The sequence below is a fragment of the Pelodiscus sinensis genome, chromosome 21 (assembly GCF_049634645.1).
Source record: "Pelodiscus sinensis isolate JC-2024 chromosome 21, ASM4963464v1, whole genome shotgun sequence".
In the NCBI taxonomy this organism is placed as follows: domain Eukaryota; kingdom Metazoa; phylum Chordata; order Testudines; family Trionychidae; genus Pelodiscus; species Pelodiscus sinensis.
Genome location: NC_134731.1, coordinates 24,837,715 through 24,860,414, shown reverse-complemented (window position 1 = coordinate 24,860,414; position 22,700 = coordinate 24,837,715). Strand labels below are relative to the sequence as shown.

Below are 22,700 nucleotides of genomic sequence, written 5' to 3'. Positions count from 1 at the left end.
TTTTCCACATAAGCAATGGGCCTGTGGAACTCACTGACACAAGCAACATCATTGAGGCCAAGACTGTGGTGGAAATGTTAAAAAAACCCACAACAACCCAGAGGCGGAACATTTAGAAGGATAATCGAGTTCTAACAGTAAACATTAAAATAAAATAAACAAGAGTTTTTAGAAGGAACGTAAACCCTCATGCTTCGGAGCAGGAGTCAGCCTGGAACTAATGTGCTTTAGGAGGCAGTTTCCTATAGGAAAGCTGTCCCTAAACAGCAGGGTTTCTTGCACCTTCCTCTGAAATGGTTGGCGATTATCAGTGGAGTAAGTGGCCTCTGTGAAATGAATGCGTGGAATCGCAGTCCAGTTTCTAATGCACGTGAGGCATTCAAATCCCAAACACTGTAATTGAACTAGGCACTGACTCTGGATGGCCACAGAGGGAGGCCATTGAACAGGGAGTCTGAAATCCCCTCTGTCCCGATAAATACGGGCAGCAGGGGGGAATCTGTATCTGACTTTTCTCAATGAATGGAGGAGGAGCGAGGCAGTAAAAAAAAATCACATGTAGAAAAGTGAGCCAAAATCCCAGGCATTGAACAATAGCAATTAGCCACAATTGCTTTTATATCCACATCGCCTGTGGAATTTAATGTAGAATAGAATTCTAGAACTGGAAGGGCCCTCGAGAGGTCATCAAGTCCAGTCCCCAGCCCTCCCGGCAGGACCAAGCACCGTCTAGATCAGTGTTTCTTAAACTGTGTTTCGTGGCACACCAGTGTGCCGTGAGGCAGTCGGAGACGTGCCCCAGAGAACAACGGAATTCAAAATGGCTGTTCTTAAAGGCTGCCTTTTTTTTTCTCAATAACTTTCCCCCAACCTTTTTTTTCTTAATAACTTTCCTCGCAACCCTTCCCTACCCCCGACCTTTTTTTTCCTCACCAAAAAATCCTTGGTGTTCCTCATTAAAAAAAATTATTGTTGGGTGTGCCTCGGTCTTAAAAATTTTAAGACACATTGATCTAGATCATCCCTGATAGGTGTCTATCCACAACCTCCCTAGGCAATTTATTCCAGTGTTTAACCACCTTGACAGTTAGAAAGTTTTTCCAAATGTCTATCCTAAACCTCCCTTGCTGCAATTTAAGCCCATTGCTTCTTGTCCTATCCTCAGAGGCCAAGGAGAACAATTTTTCTCCCTCCTTCTTGGAACACCCTTTTAGACACTTGAAAACTGCTATCATGGAGGGTTGCCAGGTGTCTGATATTGACCCGGACAGTCTGGTATTTTCCTCCGGTAAAAAAAATTCAGAAAATACCAGACACCTACAATGTCCTGTATTTTCTGATTTTTTTTCCCTGCCACGAAGCGAAAATACTGGACACCTGGAGCAGGAAAACAAGATGGCCACCGGCAAAAAGCCTCAAAGGCATTTCTTAAAGGGGCCATGCTGTTTAAAAAATATATATTTTTTTTGCTTAATAACTCTCTTGGTTTTTTGGCTCAACAACTTTGGTCTCTCCCTTTTTTTTTGGAGGGGGGAGTGTTCGGTATTTTTGGTTAAACCATCTGGCATCCCTACTTTACAAGCCGAGTTCTTTCAGTCTTCCCTCATAGCTCATGTTCTCTTGACCTTTAATCATTTTTGTTGCTCTTCTCTGGACCTTCTCCCATTTCTCCACATCTTTCTTGAAATGCCATGCCCAGAACTGGACACAATACTCCAACTGATGCCTAATCTGTGCAGATGGGATCGTATTCCCAGTCCACAATGATTTGTATGCCTAAAGAAGTGAATTAACATAAAGCTGCAGACACATGATTTTCAGAGTTATAGCCCCATGCCCATGTGCTGACCACTTTAGAGCAAGGAGGCGAATAAAGGTCAGATGTTTCCAATATCCTCAGGCCTTTGCTGCAAGATATAATACATTGTCCCCCTACTGCTCCTTGAATTCTAGTTTAACATGACAAAATTCTTCCTCCCCAAGAGACTGAGGAACAGAAGAGTCACCCCTCGGCTTGTGCTCTCTGTTCAGAAATTCACAGGGATTTGAATTCACCTTAATGGAGAAAGTTGGTCACAGTTTGACACGGTATCTCTGTGTTTTAAAATATAGTCATAGATTCCTCGTGGGGGTTTTTTAAGTGTATTGTTTCTGGAGCTGCCGTTTTCTCTGCTGCACGTATACCTACATGTCTTTGATTGAAAAGGTTAGAATTTTACAGAAGCCGTGTGAAAGGAATTTGCTTTCAAAGCCTGCATGTTTTCACTTGCATGGGTAGAAAAGTGCTGCAAATGCTGTTTCTTGCAGGAGACCCGCTCCCACAGCCCTGTGCCTTCGGATAAGATGGAAGCGGGAGCTAGGGCAAGTTCTCAGCCTTTCACCCCACTCACACAGGCCCAGTGAATCCCTTGCGCTACAGCTCTGGCTGGGCTGCTACAGTAGCGGGACCTGACCCCCAAATACTGACTGCAGAGTAGCGAGAGCTGCTCCTGCCCACCGAGCCCAACTAGATCAGTGACTTGAACAAAACCCAGTGTTTCGATCCTCTCACTGCCACACAGGATGTGCTTGAGTACGACTCTGGGCTATCTGGGTGCCGAGCAATCCCACAATTCAAATTAAGCACAGGCTCTTTCCCCGCAAATAGGGAACAGAGTCTCTGCCGCCTCTAGCGTTGCCAGGTGTCCGGTATTTACCTGGACAGTCCGGTATTTTCACCTCCTGTCTGGTAAAAAAATTCAGAGAATACCGGACACCTGGCAACTCTACAAACACTCAGCACCCGGCCTCCCCCTTCTTGAGCCCCCCCAGGTCCCCAACACCCCCAGTCTCCCAACCCCAGACCCCATGCTTACCTGGTTCCGCAAGCCTGCCGGCACAAAATGGCTGCCGGCAAAAAGACCAGGGGAAGCAATGCCTCAACTTCTCCCCTGTTCCTGTCCATGCACTCACTCTTAAAGGGGACATGCTGTTTTAATGCTGTTTTATTTTATTTATTTATTTTGCTTAATAAGTCTTGGAGTCTTTTTTTTTTCTCAACAACTTTGGTCTCACCCCCCCCCCCCCCTTTTTTTTCTTCAACAGAATTTTTCCCCGGTGTTGGTTTTTTTTTGGTGGGGGGGTGTTCGGTATTTTTATTTCAACCATCTGGCAACCCTAGCTGCCTCCCCCCATCAGCTTCTAAAACAGCCCCCTAAGGAACCAGGGGATGGTGCCTGGGAGACCATTTACTAGAAAGGGCAGCAGCACGCATGTCAGGGTGAAACAGCAGCGGAGCTGTACAATGTGAACTCTCCTTGGGGGGCACCTGCCATCTAAGGTGTCCTCTTCTCCAATTTCCAGGAGTGCCACCCTGCCTGGGGTGAAGCGTGGCTGAGTCCCCCATTGGTCTATGTCTGCCCAGCAACATTATTTTGAAATACCTTAGTCCGTGTCTACACAGCCGGCAGTTATTTGAAATAGTGTTGAAATCCTGTCAAGCGGGAGGATTTCTGACTCCTGTAGCTCTCATTGTACGAGGAGTAAGGGAAGTCGGGGGAAGAGTGCTCAGTCTCGAAATAAGTGCTGTGTAGACACTCCCAATTTTGAAATAAGCTATTTCGAAATAAGCTACGCAATTGACCTCGCTCAATTTGCATCGCTTATTGCGTGTTAAGCCCTGCCGGGTAGGCGCACTCTAAATGTTTGGGTTGAAACTAGAGGGACAGACACAGTGGACCTAGCTAGCTTTCCCAGCATCCTTTCGCGCTGCAGTGGAGCCATTTGCTGGCTTGTGTCCCTGTTGTTCAGATAGGCATTGCAGCCTTTCTCCAGCTTTGTAAATGCCACCAGAAGCCTACCAGGATGTTAAAAGTCTCCCACAGCGGGAAAAGAGACATTCATATGTGAATTTATTTTTTTAAAAGCCAGAGCCTGAATCAAGCGCTGGGATAAGAATATACCAGGCACATGTTTCTTTTAGTAGGTTTCCATTAGCAACCCTGGCATGAGAAGCTCTTGGATTTCCTATTGTAATGTTGTTCTTAGGAAGTTGCTGCCATTGGTGAGCTAAAAGTAGCAAAGGATTTACTAGGAATACGCTGTATTTTTATGGTGTATTTTTGCTCACTCTCCTGTTTTCCGTTTACGGCAGAAAGCAGGTTTGGGGGCTGATTTCTACTCTGAGGCAGACTAACTTAGTGCGTGATCTGGAATCGGGATGTGTTACTGGGCGAGAAATGAAACTAGTGATCCACGGGAAAGGGGGAAATGTAGCCTTGAGGTTACATTAAAAATATCCTAATTAAGAACAGGAAACCTCACATTTTCCTGTGTGCCTGATTCCAGTGCTGCTGGTGCGGTGTGATTCTGGGAAGCAGAGATGCTGCTGGCAAGGTCGTGTCTGTGATGGTTTAATGGCGTATGGTCATCTGTCCTGGAGGCGTAAGCAAAAGGTTAATGCTAGGGATACCACCAGGGGATAGGCCAGATTCACTCTGGCTAATATAGGGAGCTATAACTTAAACCAGTTAGACATTTCAATGGGGGATTTTACCTTCTGGGAGACAGTCTCTGTTACTGCCACTTGCCCTAGTGAGGGTTTTTCTCTGGGGCAGCCTTAATTCTGCCAGAGAGCTCCAAAGTCTTTCCCTGCTGTTCTGACTCAGGGAGACTTGTTTTATCAGAGCTGGAGTGGAGCCTCCCAAGTGAGCAGGGCAAGAAGTACCCTTCTACAGACTCTGGTCTGCAATGCAAATTAGCAATCCCCTTAATAGGCAGCAAAACAAACAAAAGGAAGTTTTAAAAGAAACAAAAAGAAGTTTTAAAACAAACAAAAGGAAGTTTTTCTTCACTCAGTGCACAGTCAACCTGTGGAACTCCTTGCCAGAGGATGTGGTGAAGGCTAGGATTTTAACAGGGTTCAAAAAAGAGCTAGATAGATTCATGGAGGTTAGGTTCATCAATGGCTATTAGCCAGGTTGGGTAGGAATGGTGTCCCTAGCCTCTGTTTGTCTGGAGATGGATGACAGGGGAGGGATCCTGTGAGGATTACCTGATGTGTTCCCTCCCTCTGGGGCATCTGGCATTGATCACTGTCGACAGACAGGTTACTGGGCTAGATGGACTGTTGGTCTGACCCAGTGTGGCCGTTCTTATGTTCTTCCTCCCTGCATGCTGGTAGCTGGGAAATGTTGCTGTCAAATAAAAATTGGCGATTTTGACCCTTGGCAAAGTGAATACCGATAGCAAAAATCTGGGTGAATTAACTAACTGCCCCCCAGACCCATGTTGTATCTCAGGTCTGTAGGCATCTTTAGTTTTTCCTCAGACCTGATCCTGCCAGTCTCCCAGGCTGGTGTAGTTGGGCTGATGGGGGGGGGGGGGGGGGTCCTCGCTCCAGCCTGGTTTGTCTGCTACCTGCTGTGTGGAGGTCTTGCAACCAAACCTTTGCTACTCACATTCACTGGTTGAGCAAGGGCCCTGGAGCAGCTTGGAGGCTGTCGTGGCAGTCACAGACCAGCCTCCAGGAGGGGGAATAATGCTACATAAACAAAACACACCCTGTCCCCTATGGAAACCTGGGATCTGGCCCAAAGGGCCAGCATTTGGCCTGTGTTTGGATCTCAGTCCTGTACTCCTCCGGTAGGAATACTTTTGATTGAAATCATTGGAAATTTGTCAGCATATGAGTACAAAGTCAGGCCCTAAGAGCTAATAGTTTGACTGCTCCCTGCTTAGCCTAGAGGGCTTTCGAGGTCTAAGCAAATCCTCATTCTGCAGGCAACATTTCCTGTATAAAGCCTGCGATGGATTCGCCTGAAACCATCAAGACACACTTGATCCAGAGTCCTGGTAAGAAGCACCACAGATTTTCTATTGGCTGGCTCCTTCTTCTTCAGACCCTGAAGTCAGTTCCCTTTCTGTTCATTTCCTTCTCCCCTCCCTTGCTACTGTCCCTCCCTTGCTCCCTGCCCACACTTACTGACACTGCTGAGTGGGCAGGGAGGTGCATAGCACATGGACATCTGTTTCTGCCAGGAGGAAACCAGGCTTGAGGGATAATCTTCTACCAAATGATAGTGCAGGCTTCCGGGTGGCCGTGGCTGGTTTTAAAATACCCATTGGCTAAGAAGAGACTTGCAGCTGGTGTGACCAAAGTTTGCAACATGGGGCTTTGCAGCTGTGTGACCTCCCATCCGCCACTGGCCTCGGTGCTTGCAGGTCCGACGTGAGATGCCTAATAAGGGCCTGATTAGCTCCAAATGGGGACACCGAGGCCACGTCTCAATTTCAGCCCCCCAAATCACTAACTAGTTCAGATGATCTTGGCCTTAGTTTCATTGAGGCTGCAGGGACTGCTACAGCAATGTGTGTATCGTGCCATGCACACGCTGGGAAATTGTTTCTGCCAGACGGAGAGGAATAAAGTAACAACGTTCAATTTTTATGACCCGTGTGACAGAGTAACCCCACTCCTGGGTCCTGTTCAGTCCCTCCTTGGGTGATCTCAGTCCTGCGCTACTAGCCCTTGGCAGGGTTCCAGCTCCGGTCTCTCAGCTCCGAAGGCGTTGGGGCTAGTGCCCCAGGGTCAGCCTGGACTGCAAAACAGTCCTTTCCAGCTCCCAGCTGGGCTCAGGAGGGCCTAAAACCCTTGGTTTGGGACACACACATACACACACCCCTATGTTGTTGTTACCTTCCTAGGCCTGCTCGGATTGGGGCACACACACACAGTTGTTACATTCCTAGACCTGCTCGGTTTGGGATACACACACCCCACCCCTATGATTATGACGCCCATGCCGCCTTCTTAGGTCTGCTCATTTTCTCTTACTCTCCCCCTCCCTGCCAGGAGAGCTTCCTCTTAAAAGGCTCCACGGCAGCCTCAGGTGAGATCAACTGGCTCTGATTGAGTTACAGCAGCCCTATCTCCTTTGCTCCTGATTGACCAGGGCTGTTGCTGCCTCTCTCTCTATCTGCTGTAGTCCTCCAGCCTGACCCTGCTTCTTTCAAGACCTCTCTCTAACCCAAAGCCTGGAAATGAAGATTCTGTTCTCCTGCTCGCCCCACCACTTGGCACCCATGAAACATGGCTTCAGTTCTCTGGGTTTTATGTGGAACTAGTGCAGTCATTGGGATGTGGTTGGGCGTACCTGGTGTGATCTGAATTTCTTTTCGAAAGATGTACAGATCAAGTACGAAGGAGAGGAAAAAACGGTGGCTGGTTGTTGTTTCAGATGAGGCTTTCTTTAACTTTCTCAGTCAACAGTTGTTTGCAGAATAGCAACCCATCTCATTGAAGTGTGTGGCAGTGTGAAGGCAAAAACCAATCCTGTGTGAATGTCTCTGAAAATGTTTCAAGGTATCGACCAAGCTCTGCACCTCTGAGACTTCTGTTCTAATTCAGATTTGACCCAAATGGATGCAAATCCATTCTAATCGGCTGGCTGAGTTAACAAGGTTATCCCTAATAAGATTGCACAATGGCAAACAAACCTACGTGTTCTGTGTGAGTTGAGGCTGTCTTCATGAAGGGGTGACTTGCTGTTTTAGTCCACTGTGTTGATCTGTAGAGTTTTCAAATCATCAGACCAAGTGAAATCAAATAGAGAGAGAAATCCCAAGGGAAGAAAACTTCTGCTGTCTGACAAGATAGCTTATTACTTTACATTAGAAAAAGGTGTGTGTGTGTGCGTGCACGCGTAAGTGTGTTTTGAGGAATACTGCAAACTTGAATTTTGTGGGGTTTGTTGTGTTTTAGAAGCTTGAATAAAAGCTATTGCTGGTAAAAATATTTTCTCACAGTTTAAAAATCTCAGTGAAGACAATTGATTCTAAATAAAAATGGCCTGATCCAAATGTCATGGACTTTAGCATGTGTTCTCGGACTTCTAGTGCTTCCTTTTGATTAGGGAAGAGTTGGGCAAAATATAGACATGACTCACTGACTACGAGTGGATAAATGGGTTCAGACCTTCTACACGACTGGAAATATTTTTAAAAATTGTGGTTTATATCTTCCTTGCCCACTGTTTAGTTGCCTCTGCTTTTCTAGCCTCTGATTGGGACGTAAACCAAAATGTTAAACTCTGTGGCTGTGTCTACACTGGCATGAATTTCCGGAAATGCTTAAAATGGAATACTATTCCGTTTTCAGTTTTTCCGGAAAAGGAGCGTCTACATTGGCAGGCTGCTTTTCCGGAAAAGCCCTTTTTCTGGAAAAGCGTCTGTGGCCAATGTAGACGCGCTTTGCCGGAAAAGAGCCCCGATCGCCATTTTCGCGATCGGGGCTTTTTTCCGGAAAAGACTACTGGGCTGTCTACACTGGCCCTTTTCCGGAACAATGTTCCGGAATAAGGACTTATGCCCAAGTGGGAGCAGAATAGTTTTTCCGAAATAGCGGCTGATTTTGTACAGTAGAGCATCGTTGCTTTTCCGGAAATTCAAGGGCCAGTGTAGACAGCTCGTAGCTTATTCCGGAAAAGCGGCTGATTTTCCGGAATAAGTGGCCCAGTGTAGACACAGCCTGTGGGTGCGTCTAGACTGGCAAGACTGGCAAAAACTTGCCAGCTGTCTACACTGGCCGCTTGAATTTGCGCAAGAGCACTGACTTCGTAATGTACAAAATCAGTGCTTCTTGCGCAAATACTTTCACGCTCCCGCTCGGGAAGAAGCCCTCTTGAGCAAGAATACTTGCACAAGAGGGCCAATGTAGACAGAGAAGAACTGTTTTGTGCAAAAATGCCCCGATGGCTAAAATGGCGATCGGGGCTTTCTCACGCAAAATCGCATCTAGACTGGCCACGGATGCTTTTGTGCACAAGCACTTTTTGCGCAAAAGCATCCGTGCCAATCTAGACGCGCTTTTGCGGAAATACTTTTAACGGAAAACTTTTCCGTTAAAAGTATTTCCGCAAAATCATGCCGGTCTAGACGCAGCCTGTTTATTTCTCCCCCAAACATATATGCTATTTCTGGCCCATTCTGAACAGGACTTAGTAGGAGTCTCATGTTGGCATCTGTTTAGGGGAGAGATGCAGCTCAATTTTGCAGACTCGAGGGGTCTGGATAAGCATCTAAACCTGTTGTAAGAACACTGATGATTATTTGATCTGCAATTCTCAAACTTCTTCACAGATATTGCCAATGCAGTTGCGAGGTGGGATAGCAGCTTTATCCCAGTTTTACAGGACAGCAGACAGGAAGCGTGACGTGATCTGCTCACATTTACAAAACACATGTATGATAGAACCATGCGTACCTCAGAGTTCCTGGCTCCCGTTTCTGTGCTTTAATCACTCAATCACATATCTTCTCCATCTTTAGGTGCTCAATTTTCCCATCCCCATCACTGTGACCTGGACATTGTCCTATATCAGTGGGTGAACTTGGCTTGCAGCTAGCTTCATGGCTGGGTCTCAGAAATGCTACTCAACTTACTCAAGAGACAAGCTATAGAGATACCCACAGATAAGTGAAGCAGAAGGAGAGTTATATTCCCTTCCCCCATCATGGAAAACTTGTCATGCAGCTGTTCTGGGGCAGAAGAATCTTTGTTCGATGGCTACTTTTGCAAGTGTGGGAATCAAATGCTGTAAACAGCAGCCACATTTTTACCAAGCTTCCCAGGAAAGATGCTGAGGGAGGTAGGGCAACACCAACAGAGCCTGATCATCTGCTGGCGGAACTGAACCTGGAGTTTACCACGAGTCCATACAGCAAGACCTAAAAGCCAGCTGGCTATTAGCTAAGGCTGTAGAGCAGAATCATTATTCTCTCTGGAAGTGGTCTCAGTGTCACTAGATGGGACAGCACCATACCCAGAAGCTATGTGGGTGACAGTAGCACCACCAGAAAGCCAATACTCCTCTTCCTTCTCCTCCCCACCCCTTCTGGTAATGTCCCCTTGTCTGCAAGCATGCATTTCCTACCTGTCTCCACCCACCCATAACAATGATGAGTGAAGCCACCTCTTGACAGCTAGTTGGCTGTAAACAGCTCTTACTAATCGATGTCATGACCTCTTCTTATCCTCCATCTTGCGTCCATAAAAGTCTCTTCAGAAAATCTAAATGCTGTCGGGTAGTTCTTTATAGGATTTTGCTATTGTGTATGCTGTTTTATCCACAGTCTCTTATCTCTGAGATGTCTGGCTAGTAGTGGGTAGTTATAGTATGTGAATTGATGCTTTAAGCCTTGATTTTTTTGATGGATAACTTTTTTTGAGCAATAATAACCTGCTACAAATAAAAAGTAAACAAACTGTAAACTGAGAGGGTTGGAAGGAATCTTTCTTTATTCCACTTATGGAACATTACACGATTGGCTGAAATATCAGATAGTGGTTATTGCAGGACCCTGGCGTTGATGACCAGATGGTCTGCTCCAATTTAGAGTCAATTTTATGTTACTTTATGTTATTTTATGTCAATTTTTTTAGAGATTGTTCAAGCTTGTAGCTTATCCTTTTACCCACATGACTTTGATACCTTTAGCCTAGCAGTTTCTCCCAGTGCTCTGGTATGTTAATATATTATTGCATGAATTCTCTGTTCTTTGTTTGCTCTTCTGTTTCCAAGAGGAGTGGATTTCCCAGCAATTCCCACTGAAATAATTATTCATGCTAGATAAGGTACACAGTGTCTGCTTTCAGGATATCCTCTGCTGGGAGGCAACTATTTTCTGGAAGAACCCAGTTTCTGAGGTGGTCAAAGGGGATGGGAGTTGTTAGTATTTGATCCTTCCCTATAGACAGTATTGTTAGAAGCTCAGTGAGTCATGAATGTGTAGGGAAGGTTGTGCATTCAGGACCCCGTCTGTACTCCAGGTGTAACCAGATGGGGACAACTATCAGACCCTGCCACAGCGAGCAAACACAATGTCAACTGTACTTGTGCAGCCATGCCGATTGTGCTGCCTCACAGTGTATTGTGGGGAAATCAGTTCAGCTCTCCCATAGTCCCTCAGCAAGGTGTAGTGTCTGGAGTTCATGCACACAGAGTGGCATGGCATGAAACATCACAGAACGAGAGGAAGACTGTGATAAACGTAACTGCTACAAGTGGGAAGTATCTTACTTTTAATGGCTCCCACTGTCCATTAGTTCTTATTAGCATGCTAAGAAGGATGAAACACTGTTTAGCTTCCCTAGTTGATTTTGCCTTCTGCTCCATTCTGGAGATTGAGAGCAATTTGGTGCATTTTTCCTGTGAAGCTGTCTCAGTTCTGTCCATATGCAACATGCATGCTCAGCGCGTTGACTGATGGCCTGTTCTGAACTGGCCCCCAACTCCTACAAATCACTGATGTCTGAAACCTGTGTGCCTCAGGCTCATTATCTCATGGTTTTTATTGGTTTGTTTTTGTTTGACATGATCCAGCCACGGGCTGCGAAGGTAGGAAAATCATAAAAGATAACGTTCAAGGGGAGTGACATAATAGCATCATAATCAAATCGTTTGTGATAATGTAGGATTGCAGGATATATCTGATATAGGAGGCTGTATCATTGTCTCTGGCACTCTCTAGTCCAGCAACATCCGTGGTCCGGCATGATTTTAATTAGACGGATGTCGACTTACCATGGGTATGGCGTAAGGCCAAATTTCCCGCAGACCCATAAAGTTTGCTTACACCATCAGCCCTGGCTCTGTGTTCTGTGCTGTTATTTAGCTTGAATTTACCCCTAAATTAGTGTGCTGGCTTGCACATTATCTTCCACATCCTATGACTTAACCTACCAACCAAACAATGGAGGTGCTAATTGTTCTTATCAGCCTCTTGTAAGTATTTGAACCTTTCCCCTTTCTTTTTTTCCTCTCCCCCCTCCTCCCCCACGCTCTCCCCTCCTTTATTTATTTTTGGATCTGGACTTCTAATACTCCCGTCATCTGAGAAGTGAGTTGCGCCCACAAAATCTCATGATACCATCTACATGATACCATCTACAAGTGCTGCATAGTCCTGTCTTTTGTTTCATCTACGTGTTTTGTTAGTCTCTAAGGTGCTGCTAGTTGATTTGTTGTTTAAGTTTTTACCCCTAAATGTCTTCTAAGAGCCCAGTAAGCAGTGTAAGTGTTGGTAATGCGTCCAGATAACATTGACCTCCCATGGTCCAGCAAACTGGGCACCAGCCACGTCCAGAGGGTGCCAAACGAGAGAGGTTCATCCTGTACAAATGTATTGGCATCTCACACGTGAGTGCTGTTCTCCCTTCATTCATAAGGATGCTGCTGAGAAGGATGGATGAAATCTGTGAACAAGGATAATGCACTCTTAGATTGCTAAGCAATCAGAACCTCCCATAGGTGTCAGGAAAGCCAGGTTTTACCCCTCGTGTATCTAGGACAGCAGCATGCAGCTCCACAGAATGAGCACTCTTTTTGTGGTCCAGACCAGTCCTGCATCTGGTGCTGTAATAAAAGTTCTACTCAGTAAGGGTATGTCTACATTACATGGCTCTGTCGACGGAGCCATGTAGATTTGTTTATTGGGCAAAGGGAAATGAAGCAGCGATTTAAATAATCGCCGCTTCATTTAAATTTAAATGGCTGCCGCGCTGAGCCGACAAACAGCTGATCGGCTGTTTGTAGGCTCAGCGCGCTAGTCTGGATGCTCCGCGGTTGACATCAAAGCCCTTTGCCAACCGCCCCGGTAAAACTCATCCCACGAGGAATAATGGGGTGGTCGACAAAGGGCTTTGATGTCGACAGCAGAGCGCCCAGACTAGCGCGCTGAGCCAACAAACAGCTAATCAGCTGTTTGTCGGCTCAGCACGGCAGCCATTTAAATTTAAATGAAGCGGCGATTATTTAAATCGCCGCTTCATTTCTCTTTGCCTACAACCCTAATTTACATGGCTCCATCGATGGAGCCATATAGTCTTGACACAGCCTAAGTGTAGTCATCAGACCTTGCCCTGGAGTTCTGACAGATGAATTAGCATGGCTCATTCACCTTCCCATGGAGGTGCAGTTCAATAGCTAAGGCACTATGCTCAGGGTCAAAAGATCTGGATTTTCTTCCTAGCTCCACGACTGGCCTGTTGACTGTGGGCAAGTCCCTTCCCCTCTCTCCAGATCTTAATTTCCTTATCTTTAAATGGAGTTAATGATGTTCAGCTTCCTTTAAAAAGTGCTATATACGTGCTCAGTGAGATTATTATCACTATAAAGCAACCATAAATACTATAGTATTCAGCCAAAGTGCCCTCAAAACAGCAGGGCTGGCTGCATAGATGGTAAGAAATTTGTTTTCCCTTGCAGGTGCAGAGAACTATTTGCGTGTGTATGTCTGTATATTACCAAAGCCTAGCAAGATGCCGGGTGTTTCAGATGTTCCCGTTGTTTAGAAATATGTTGTTCTTGGGACAATATTAACAACCTCCCAGCGCATCCGCCTTCTCTGTTGCTGCTTAAATTGCATGTCCCTGGGGGAAGAGGCTGTCTAGATTTCCCCTCCAGAGAGCCAAGCGTACTGTCAGTACTCAATTGGTGGTAAATACACAGCTCCATGCAGAGTTAGTTTTCTAATGTAGAGGCCACTTCTTATAGGAAACATCCTTGCTCAGAGAAAGAAAACTATTTTTAGTTGCAACAGAGCCTTTGTAAATGATCCCCGATGGAAAAACAGCCTTTGTGGCATTAAATCACTGCCTGGCTGGATTGTTTATTTTTGTCAGCTGCAATGGGAGCCTAGCGGCTTTCCAGTAAATGTAGCTTCTACCTAGTTCCTTTGGTAGAACCCCTTGTTCCCCTCTGTCACACAGGGCCCATGCTATTGTGGCAGACATATTCCCTCGCAAGACTGAGCGAGTGCTGCAAAGCAGGCAAGGCCGTAGGAATAGAGTGAAGACGTAGAAAGCTGTGGGTCGGCCATCTCGCCAGCAGGTTCTTTTCAGGCCACCAACATGGGGTGCAACTACAGGGGTCAAAAACTTTATGCAGGGGAGGGGCGCAGGGAGGAAGCAAGAGGATTTTGTGGCTATAAGACGGTAACTTCTGCACTTTCTCTCTTGTCTCTCCCTCCCATCCTTTTGTCTCAAGTGTCTGAGGTTTCTCTTTTCTACTGAGTAAATGGGCAGCTGGCTCTTTCCTGAGGGAGGAAAATGTGGGTTGAATGGCAGCTCGCTGGGCAGAATCACTGAATGAGCACTCGGGGGCAGCGGTGCGTGAAAGAGGCAAGGGAGCTCAGAGAGGATGCTTTGCTGTTTTGTTTTTTAAAAATACCTTTTTTTTTATCATTCCAGCCACATCCAGAAGGCGTGCTGGGAGCGCCAGCCCACCTGTCTCAGGGCGAGTCAGGCAAAAATAGATCCTGAGCCATCCTGTTTAGGCAATTAGACTCTTCCTGTGTTTTCACCACAGTAGGCATTTTAGTTTTTGTGAGGTAGAAGGCGGGAGAAAGACAAATGCGTCCCCCCTTTCCAAAACACCTGTGCTTAAAAGAGCCTTCCTCCGAGAGGCAGTTTAGTAAATGTATTTTTACTCATCCACTGCTCGGAGGCTTCCTTTGCTTCTGCAGGTGCACACGCCAACACCACTGGCCTCTTTGCTTGGGCCCGGTTTAGCCCCTTTGCTGAACGCAAGCCATCTCTCAGCCTACATAATGGCTGTCACACCCCATCGCCCTTCTCCCCGGATGGGTTTGTGCTGACACACCCAGTGTGCCTTCTGAGCAGCTCCTCCCGGCGTGACTGCCGCGGCCTTGCCTCGCTTCCTCTCGTTTCGGCGGCTGGTTCTGTTCTGAAAGGGCTGGCAGTGCAGAGCGAGGGAGAGGAGCTGTCCATTGGGGGGCGGGTAATGAAATGCCGGAAGGTTCTTGTAACTGTCCTTTCTCTAATGCAGACAATTGGTAACTGCTGGGCGGTGGTCTGAGATAAAGCGGCTATGTCAGGAGAGAGGCCGAGAGAGGGACTTGGAAAAGAGGAAGACCTAGCATGAGAGCTGGACTCGTTACAGACCAGTGATCTTCCTTTCCCTGCAAATTGTTCTCCTCTTCTCCCTCTGTCTAATGAATGCCCTTGTCGAAGCTCAGGTTCCCTCCTGCCTGGTGTGTGTGTGGGGGGGAGGGAGTGCCCTGGATTTGTTCTCCTTTGCTTTCCTGTCCTAGTTTATAAGTTGCATGGAGTCACTTTTTGTTATTTTTGAACCCGTCTCTCCTGTTCAGGAACCTCATCTGTCATTTACAGGGAGCACTTGCAAAAACGGATGTGTGGGAAACACATCTAACAGGCAGAGCCGTTTGACGGATCACACAGCCATCATTTTCTGCATTGGCTTAAGAGTCCATCAGTGCTTTGAGGCATATTTGGGTCATAAATAATCTGATGCAAATTAAATTTATTATTGTGACAGCTTTATTCCGCTCTCTATTATTTATTAGGTTCTGTTGTCCCTTTGTTTACTCCTTCATGGAGCTGTCAAGTCAGCTTGTTACCTGTGAAAAGGCTCACAGCTTGGTTCAGAAGAGAATTTGCCAACATTGCATTCCGCAAGGGCCCCAGCGTAGCAAAGGCAGTGTTCTGTATTGTCATCCATGGGAACAGTGAGTTGGGAGGAGGATATTGGTATCCATTGGGAACTGGGAGATATCAGTGAGTTGGGAGGAGGATATTGGTATCCATTGGGAACTGGGAGATATCAGTGAGTTGGGAGGAGGATATTTGAATGCACACTGGGCTCTCTAAGCTGAGTTCATGTCAGGGCAAACACTCCACTGAGTGCACAGCTTGAGTAACTGTGCTGTGTGCTCAGGGGCTCGGAGGGTGGAGGTGGGTTGGCTGGCCAAGGAATCCTCCCCACTACAGCACATTAGCCAAGGTTCTCCTACAGCAACACTGGGGGCATTGGCCAGCATAGGAGTGAATCCAACTTGGTCTCCCCAGGTCATTCCTACCCCTTCTCAATGAGGACACAGCGGGAACCCTCGCAGAGTGGCAGTAAGTGGTTCATATGGAGAACACTGTACAGTCCCTAGCTCCAGCGCATGGTGGAATTCCACCAGTTGTACGGTGTTCAGGGTCCTCCGGAAGCGTGTGCCCATGCGTCACGGCTCACAGGTCGTGCCCACACGTGGCCCCTCGGCTCCCGGGCGGAACCCCCCCTCTGCAGTGCAGCAGCCCCTTCTCGGAGAGCCCACTCCACTCCACTCCAGTGCAGTGACCCTCTCGTGGGGTCTTTCTCTCCGCCTACGGGACGGCACCTCTCAGGGCCTTCAGCACGCCTGCCTCTGCCATCAGCCCCTGTTGGGGGGCCCTCTTCCTCTGGCCTCCCGGGGCCTCCATTCCCAGAAGGAATAGTGCCACCCTGTTCTCTAGACCAGAGCAACTATCAGCCAGCACAAAACAGGAGGGTTTATTGAGTTTTGAACACTGTACAGGATCTCTCAGGCCAGTAGGCCTGGGTCCTCAGCCCGCAAGTCAGTCTCTCCTCCAGCTAGCTGAGTCCTGCCTGCTCTGCTCTGTCCCCGTCTCCCAGCACAGCCTCCAATAACCCCAGCAACAGCCCCTCCCCAGTCCATTGTCTTCTCTTCAGGTAAGAGGGTTGCCTGGCCCTCTCTTCTCCGCCTCTTCTCTCCTCCATCCAATGTTCTCCCCTCACTGGGATCAGCTGGGCCGGTCGCCAGGGTTTTCCTCTGCAGCCCATTGCCTGTCCTCTGGCTGGAACCGGCTGTGTCCTCTGAGCAGGGCCTGGGTCACCTGGGTACCAGACGTGGCGGCTCCAGTTCTGGGCTGTTCTCTGAAACAACAAACTCCCCACCCTTGTCACATTAAACCAGTAACCTCTGGGCACTGAGTGCCCCGCTGTATGTAACCCCCCATTGAACCCCCAAAACTCCCCACTTCCTCACACCATGCATTACAGTAAGGGAGGAGCAGCACCTCCTGATAACTCCGCTAGCAGCTGGCCTTATCTTGCCTTCCTATTATGGAGTTAGCATGCTGTAGCGGATAGAACAGGGATGGGAGGACTCAGGGGACCTGAGTTTTATTCCTGGCTGTGGCTTGCTGGGTGACCTTGGGCAAACCATACCCCTGCTTGTGCTTCATTTCCCCACGTGCAAAATGGGGATAATGATACTGCCCTGCTTTGATAAAGCACTTTGAGATCTACTAGTGAAAATAGCAAATTTCACTGGGAATTCCGCTTGTGCCGGGACTGTTGAACTAGGCTCCAAGAGTATGTCCGGTATTCCACGATAGCTAATCCGTGTCTTTTAAGCAAGCCCATTATTTTGAAATAGCTTTCGAAATAACGGGCTCGCAATTCCGACATTCCTGTAAACCTTGTTCCATGAGGATTAAGGGACGTTTCGGAATAGTGGTTCATTTTGAAATTGGGCGCTGTCTAAGCACTGCCAAATTTTGAAATAAGCTATTTTGAAATACACTTGAAATAAACTATGCAACTTGCAAACTGCGTAGCTTGTTTCGAGCTACGGGTGCAGTGCAGATGCACCCCATGTGTCCGGTGTGAGATTTTATATAGTGCCTATGTAGCAAAATAGTGGCTTTTCACAACAAGTGAAACAGGTGCATGGATATAATCTTGCATTTATTTCTGTTTCTATTTTATCTAGTCTTTATCTTTGAATTATTCCTTTCTTTGATATAATATACTATACATGATTGCGTTGTAATGTTGCTTACTACAGGACATATAAAAAATTGAGATAAAATATAAAGTACCATTGTATGGATTCCAAAATATGGACATCAGCTGAGAAACATGTATTTTTTTTGAAGGTTTAGTCATTTTAGTATGGAAATTGTGCCTCTTCAAACAGCGTCCTGCAGTTCAGCATTGTACACATTTTTGAGGATATTATCTCCTATTACCATGAAAATCCCTTAATTACTTTGTTTATACACGCATTTCATCAGAAGGAGTCCTTGTCCTTCACTCTACAGGCTCCTCTGAGTAATTTCAAAATAGAATGCTACAAATAAACAATGCCAGAAACCCACCTTGCCTGCCAGGAGTCACCTGATAATTAATAGGATTTATTACCCTTATTTCTTATTTCTAGTCTCTAAATTTGCCCCTCCCCCCCATTTTCTGTCAGTTCAAGGAATACAGGAGCTTTGCAGCATGCTCTGGAGGTCAGTAAATTAGGGCCTTTTAACTGTTTCTCTGACGCAATTTAGGAAATGAGCACGACGGTGCCTGAGACCAAAAAATTCGAGAAACACTGTTAAAAGGGCAACGAACCATCCTGTTGTGCCTAAATTGATATAAAATCGCTGTCGTTGCACCAGTGCAAACCCCAAATGTAGATCCACACTGATTTAAATCTTTCTTGTATCGATTTTCACATGTTTCTTTACTAGCCAAATTGACACGAGTGATTTTTAAACTCGTTTTAGTGCACTAGAGGTCTGCGGGGGTGTCCCGAGATCTATCATGGACATGACCCAAGTGCTGTTTTGGAGCATGGCTCTAGAAGTGAGTTTCCAAGCTGAGAAGAAGATGCTCTGCTAGCAGCCTCCTCCCTTGTATGAGTGGCAACTGAGTCAGAGCGGCAGGAGGAGAAAGGCAGCTTTTCGGATAAGGAGGTCCCACACTATTATCTTAGGGTACGTCTACACTTGCTCCCTAGTTCGAGCTAGGGATGCAAATGTAGGCGACCGAAATTGCTAATTTAAATATCCTGCACTTCATTAGCATGATCTCGCCGGCATGTTACTCCGCTTAACAGTTGATTTGAACCAGGAAATGCGTGCTGGGATGCGTTAGTTTGAACCAAACCCCTTGGTTCGAACTAACATTACTCCTCATTTTTTGAGGAGGGGCTTGGTTCGAACTAACGCATCCTGGCGCAAACTTCCTGGTTCGAATCGGCTGTTGAGTGGAGTAACGCGCCGGCGAGATCATGCTAATGAAGCGCGGGATATTTAAATCCCTGCTTCGTTAGCAATTTTGGTGGCCTACATTTGCATCCCTAGCTCAAATGAGGGAGCAAGTGTGGATGTACCCTTATAGATCAAAGCTGTCCCCAGTAGTGGAATAGTTACCCACTATTGGTACATACAATGTCTGGCAAAAATTTAAAGAAAAGTGATTTTAGTGTTGTGTTAAGCTGCTGTCCTGGAGCCACACAGCGGGGGCAGTAAGGGAATGGTGTGGAAACGACTCTCACACCGCCACAGCACTGCCGTAAAAAGTTACTTCTAAGGGTGAGTCTCCATGGGTAATTCACCTCTGCCGAGCTAGCCCCCAAGAGGGCCAACATCTATACACTTTCCTGAATGCTCTCAAACCTTTGTCTCAGCTTCTTGTTGAGGTTTGAGCTAGGGAAATAAAGGGGTAACTCGTTAACCGGTGCCTGGCCCGGCTAGCGCAGCCGCTCGGCTGGGCTTGCTGCATTGCAGGCAGTGGGGTGCTCCTGCCTGGCCAGGCCTGCTGTGCCCTACCCACGGTGTGACACGGCAGGCTGGTTAACATGTCGTTTAACATTTTAAATGGGGTTTTACATCCCTCGTTTGAACAGAGGCTCCGGATCTATTCCATCTCTGTTTTGCCCATCCCTCAACTGTAAGCTTGCAGCAGACTCTCTCAGGACTGTTAGTGTTTTAAAGGTAACCCAAGGTCACGAGTCCAGTGTTTCTCTGGGAATGAGATGTCAGTTTGCGTATAGAAATTGTGCTTTCTGGAAGCCTGTCGGGTTGCCTAACATGGTAAATCAAGGCTGCAAAGCATCCAGTTAGGCAGGCCTACTCTCCAGACTATTAGGTTTCTGATTTTTTGCCTGATATTTATTAGCTGTCCTCCTGCTTTTCTCCCCTCTGCAGTTTTCATCTGTAGTTTCATGGTGGCAGCGCCTATATTTGGTTACCTTGGTGACCGCTTCAACAGGAAAATCATTCTCAGCTGCGGGATCTTCTTCTGGTCAGCAATCACCTTTTCAAGCTCCTTCATCACTGAGCAGGTAAGATCTGCCTGTGGGCTGGGAATATCAGCAAAGACATCCTGCAAAGCATGCCGACTATAACAGACTCCTGTTCCAAACTCCCCATCGCAGACACCCCATTGATGTGTGTTTGGCATATCACAGAGCACCGTGTAATAAAGTACCATGTTTGTGGTCACGTGTCTCTTTAAAAGTGAAGGGTGGTCTTCCCTGGTCATGTGACTCACAGAAACACTCCATTATGTTCTCTTGCGCAAGAACATATGCAAATGAGCCGTGGCAATGAATATCGCCACACCTCATTTGCATACTTAATGAGCCACCATTTTGCACAAGAAGGAGCAGTCTATGCTGCTCTTTCTTGCGCAAAAAAACCCTCTTGCGCAAGAGCCGTTCTGCCGCTTAGTTGCATATGTTCTTGTACAAGAGAACACAATGTAGATGTAGCCCAAGGGAAGCTCATGTAGACACATGTTCAAATTGACATGTGAGCTTTATTACAAGCCGAGCTTACATGGCAAGTTTGCCATTTACTCTGCTTGTCCAGATTACATAGAATGACAAACGCTGGTCAGACGGAGTTTGGACACAGATTTAAAATAGCCACGTGGCTCAGTTTCCCTGAAAGGCAGTGAAGGTGAATGATAGGATTTAGATTAATAGAGCCTCAAGTCCTTTCTCTATTAAATTATCTCTCTGGGGAACTGATGATGGGATCCTCAGGCTCACCTAAATTTGGAAAGTCAAATATAGCATCCCCTGCCTGCCTTTGATCCATTTCACAATGCTCCCCATTTCAGGCTACTGTAAATGAGGCCATGGCGGTCTGTCTGTTTTCTTGCCTGTCAAGGATACGGCCAAACAGCAAAGGCTTGGGAGGGCTTGAGAAAAGAATCCTTTCATTTAAATTATACCACAGAGGAGGCTTAATTGTTGCAGGAGGCAGAATTCCCGGCGAGAGAAATCACAGCTCTGGGAGTCACAGACGGATTTCTTTAGGGAGCAGACATTCTTCCTCTCGGTTTAGCCGCATTCCAGGGGTGGCAGTGCTATGGTCATTCTCTGAGGATGACAGGCATGCTGTGCAGTTTTTAATACAGGGGCTGCCGCCACCCCTGGAAATGGTAGAAGTCTCACAAGTGACTTGTTCACCTTGATGTCTACTTGGATGGGACAATGTTTCTAGCCACCCCATAGATCATAGGGCCAAATGCAGAAGTCTTTAGGGTAATGTCTACATAGCAATGGAAGACCCATGGCCCCACATCTCAAAGGCCAGTCAATTTACTCAGGCTGGTATGGCCTGGGCTGCAGGGTTAAAACATCGGGTTTCTTTTGGTTTTCTTTCAAAACAGGCTGTGAAAGCAACTGTGCAAACGGCTAGTAAGCAGGAAAGCAAAGGCTGTTGCCAGAGTCCTTTCTGGCTTACAACAGAGTGGCAGCGACAGACAATGCCCTTTTGCTGTAATCACAGTTGCTTTCACAGCATGTTTTGAAAGAAAACCAAAAGAAGCCACCCAAGAGTTCATCACCACCGTAGACTCTGCAGCTAGTGAGAGGACACACTTTCACCAATATTAAAAGCTTCAGAGGGGTAGCCGAGTTAGTCTGTAACTGGAAAAACTTAACCCTCCCTCCCTCCCTCCCCCCGAATAGTCTAGCAGCACCTTAAAGACTAAGAAAACATGTAGATGGTATCATGAGCTTTCGTAGGTACAACCCATCATCTGAAGAAGTGGGTTGTACCCACGAAAGCTCATGATACCATCTACATGTTTTGTTAGTCTTTAAGGTGCTGCTAGATCAGGCGTGGCCAACCTGCAGCTTGCAAGCTGCATACGGCTGTCGTCCTTCCCCGTTCTCCCCCCCCCCCCCCCCGGGTCAGTGTGGCTTATGAAGCTGCTCCCAACTCCCCTGTGCTCACTGGGGCAGGTTTATCCAAAAAGGCAGCTGCGGATGGGAGCCTGCTGAGGCCAAAAAGCCTTCTTAAAGGGCCAATTGGTTTTTTTTTTTTTTTTTTTTTTGTTCTACCATTTTTTGGGGTGCCTTTTTATTTTATTTCTTTTTGCTCTACCTTTTTTTGCACCGGCTCTTTGCGCTGTATCCAGCTGGATCTTGGCTCTTCTTCCAGAATGGGTTGGCCACACTTGTTCTAGACTATTCGTTGTTTTTTAAGTTTTCCCAGTATGTCAGCAACAGGACAGAGACCCCTGAGTCATACTGAAAACAGTCCTGCTCCCTAGGCAGGTGGCATGAAATCTGCAGACAAGTCACACCAGCTTGTCCAGGGTGATTCTCTGAGGGTATGTCTACACTACCCTCCTAGTTCGAACTAGGAGGGTAATGTAGGCATACCGCACTTGCAAATGAAGCCCGGGATTTGAATTTCCCGGGCTTCATTTGCATAAGCGGGGAGCCGCCATTTTTAAAACCCCGCTGGTTCAAACCCCGTGCAGCGCGGCTACACGGGGCTCGAACTAGGTAGTTCGAACTAGGATTCCTATTCCAAACTACCGGTACACTAGCGGGGTAGTGTAGACATACCCTGAACTAGCTATGCCAAGAGGTCAGAGAAGAGTAAATGCTGTTCTTATTTATACAGTCATTGCCCAGCTTATGATCTTTGGCTTCTAACATCAGCTTAAAGAGAAAACACAAGTGGTTCTTAAAGAAGGGAGAGAAGTGACAGTAGGATGGGATGGTGGTTTAAAATATGAAAATCCCTTCACCAGCTTGAATAAAAGCCGTGGCTGGGTTGCTGTGAGCAGACGATATGGCCCGTGTCCATGCTGGCGTGAAAACACCGGGTG

General features: G+C 46.9%; 1 protein-coding gene across 3 annotated transcripts in view; it reads left to right on the top strand.

Annotated features, from left to right (window-relative positions):
* Nucleotides 1-22,700, top strand: part of SPNS2 (SPNS lysolipid transporter 2, sphingosine-1-phosphate) — a 200,960-nt gene that overhangs the window by 87,661 nt on the left and 90,599 nt on the right. For all 3 annotated transcript variants that reach the window (XM_075904318.1, XM_075904317.1, XM_075904316.1), the window contains exon 3: nt 19,772-19,908. In XM_075904318.1, the coding sequence (XP_075760433.1) occupies nt 19,772-19,908 (137 nt within the window). The remainder of the gene's footprint in view (nt 1-19,771; nt 19,909-22,700) is intronic.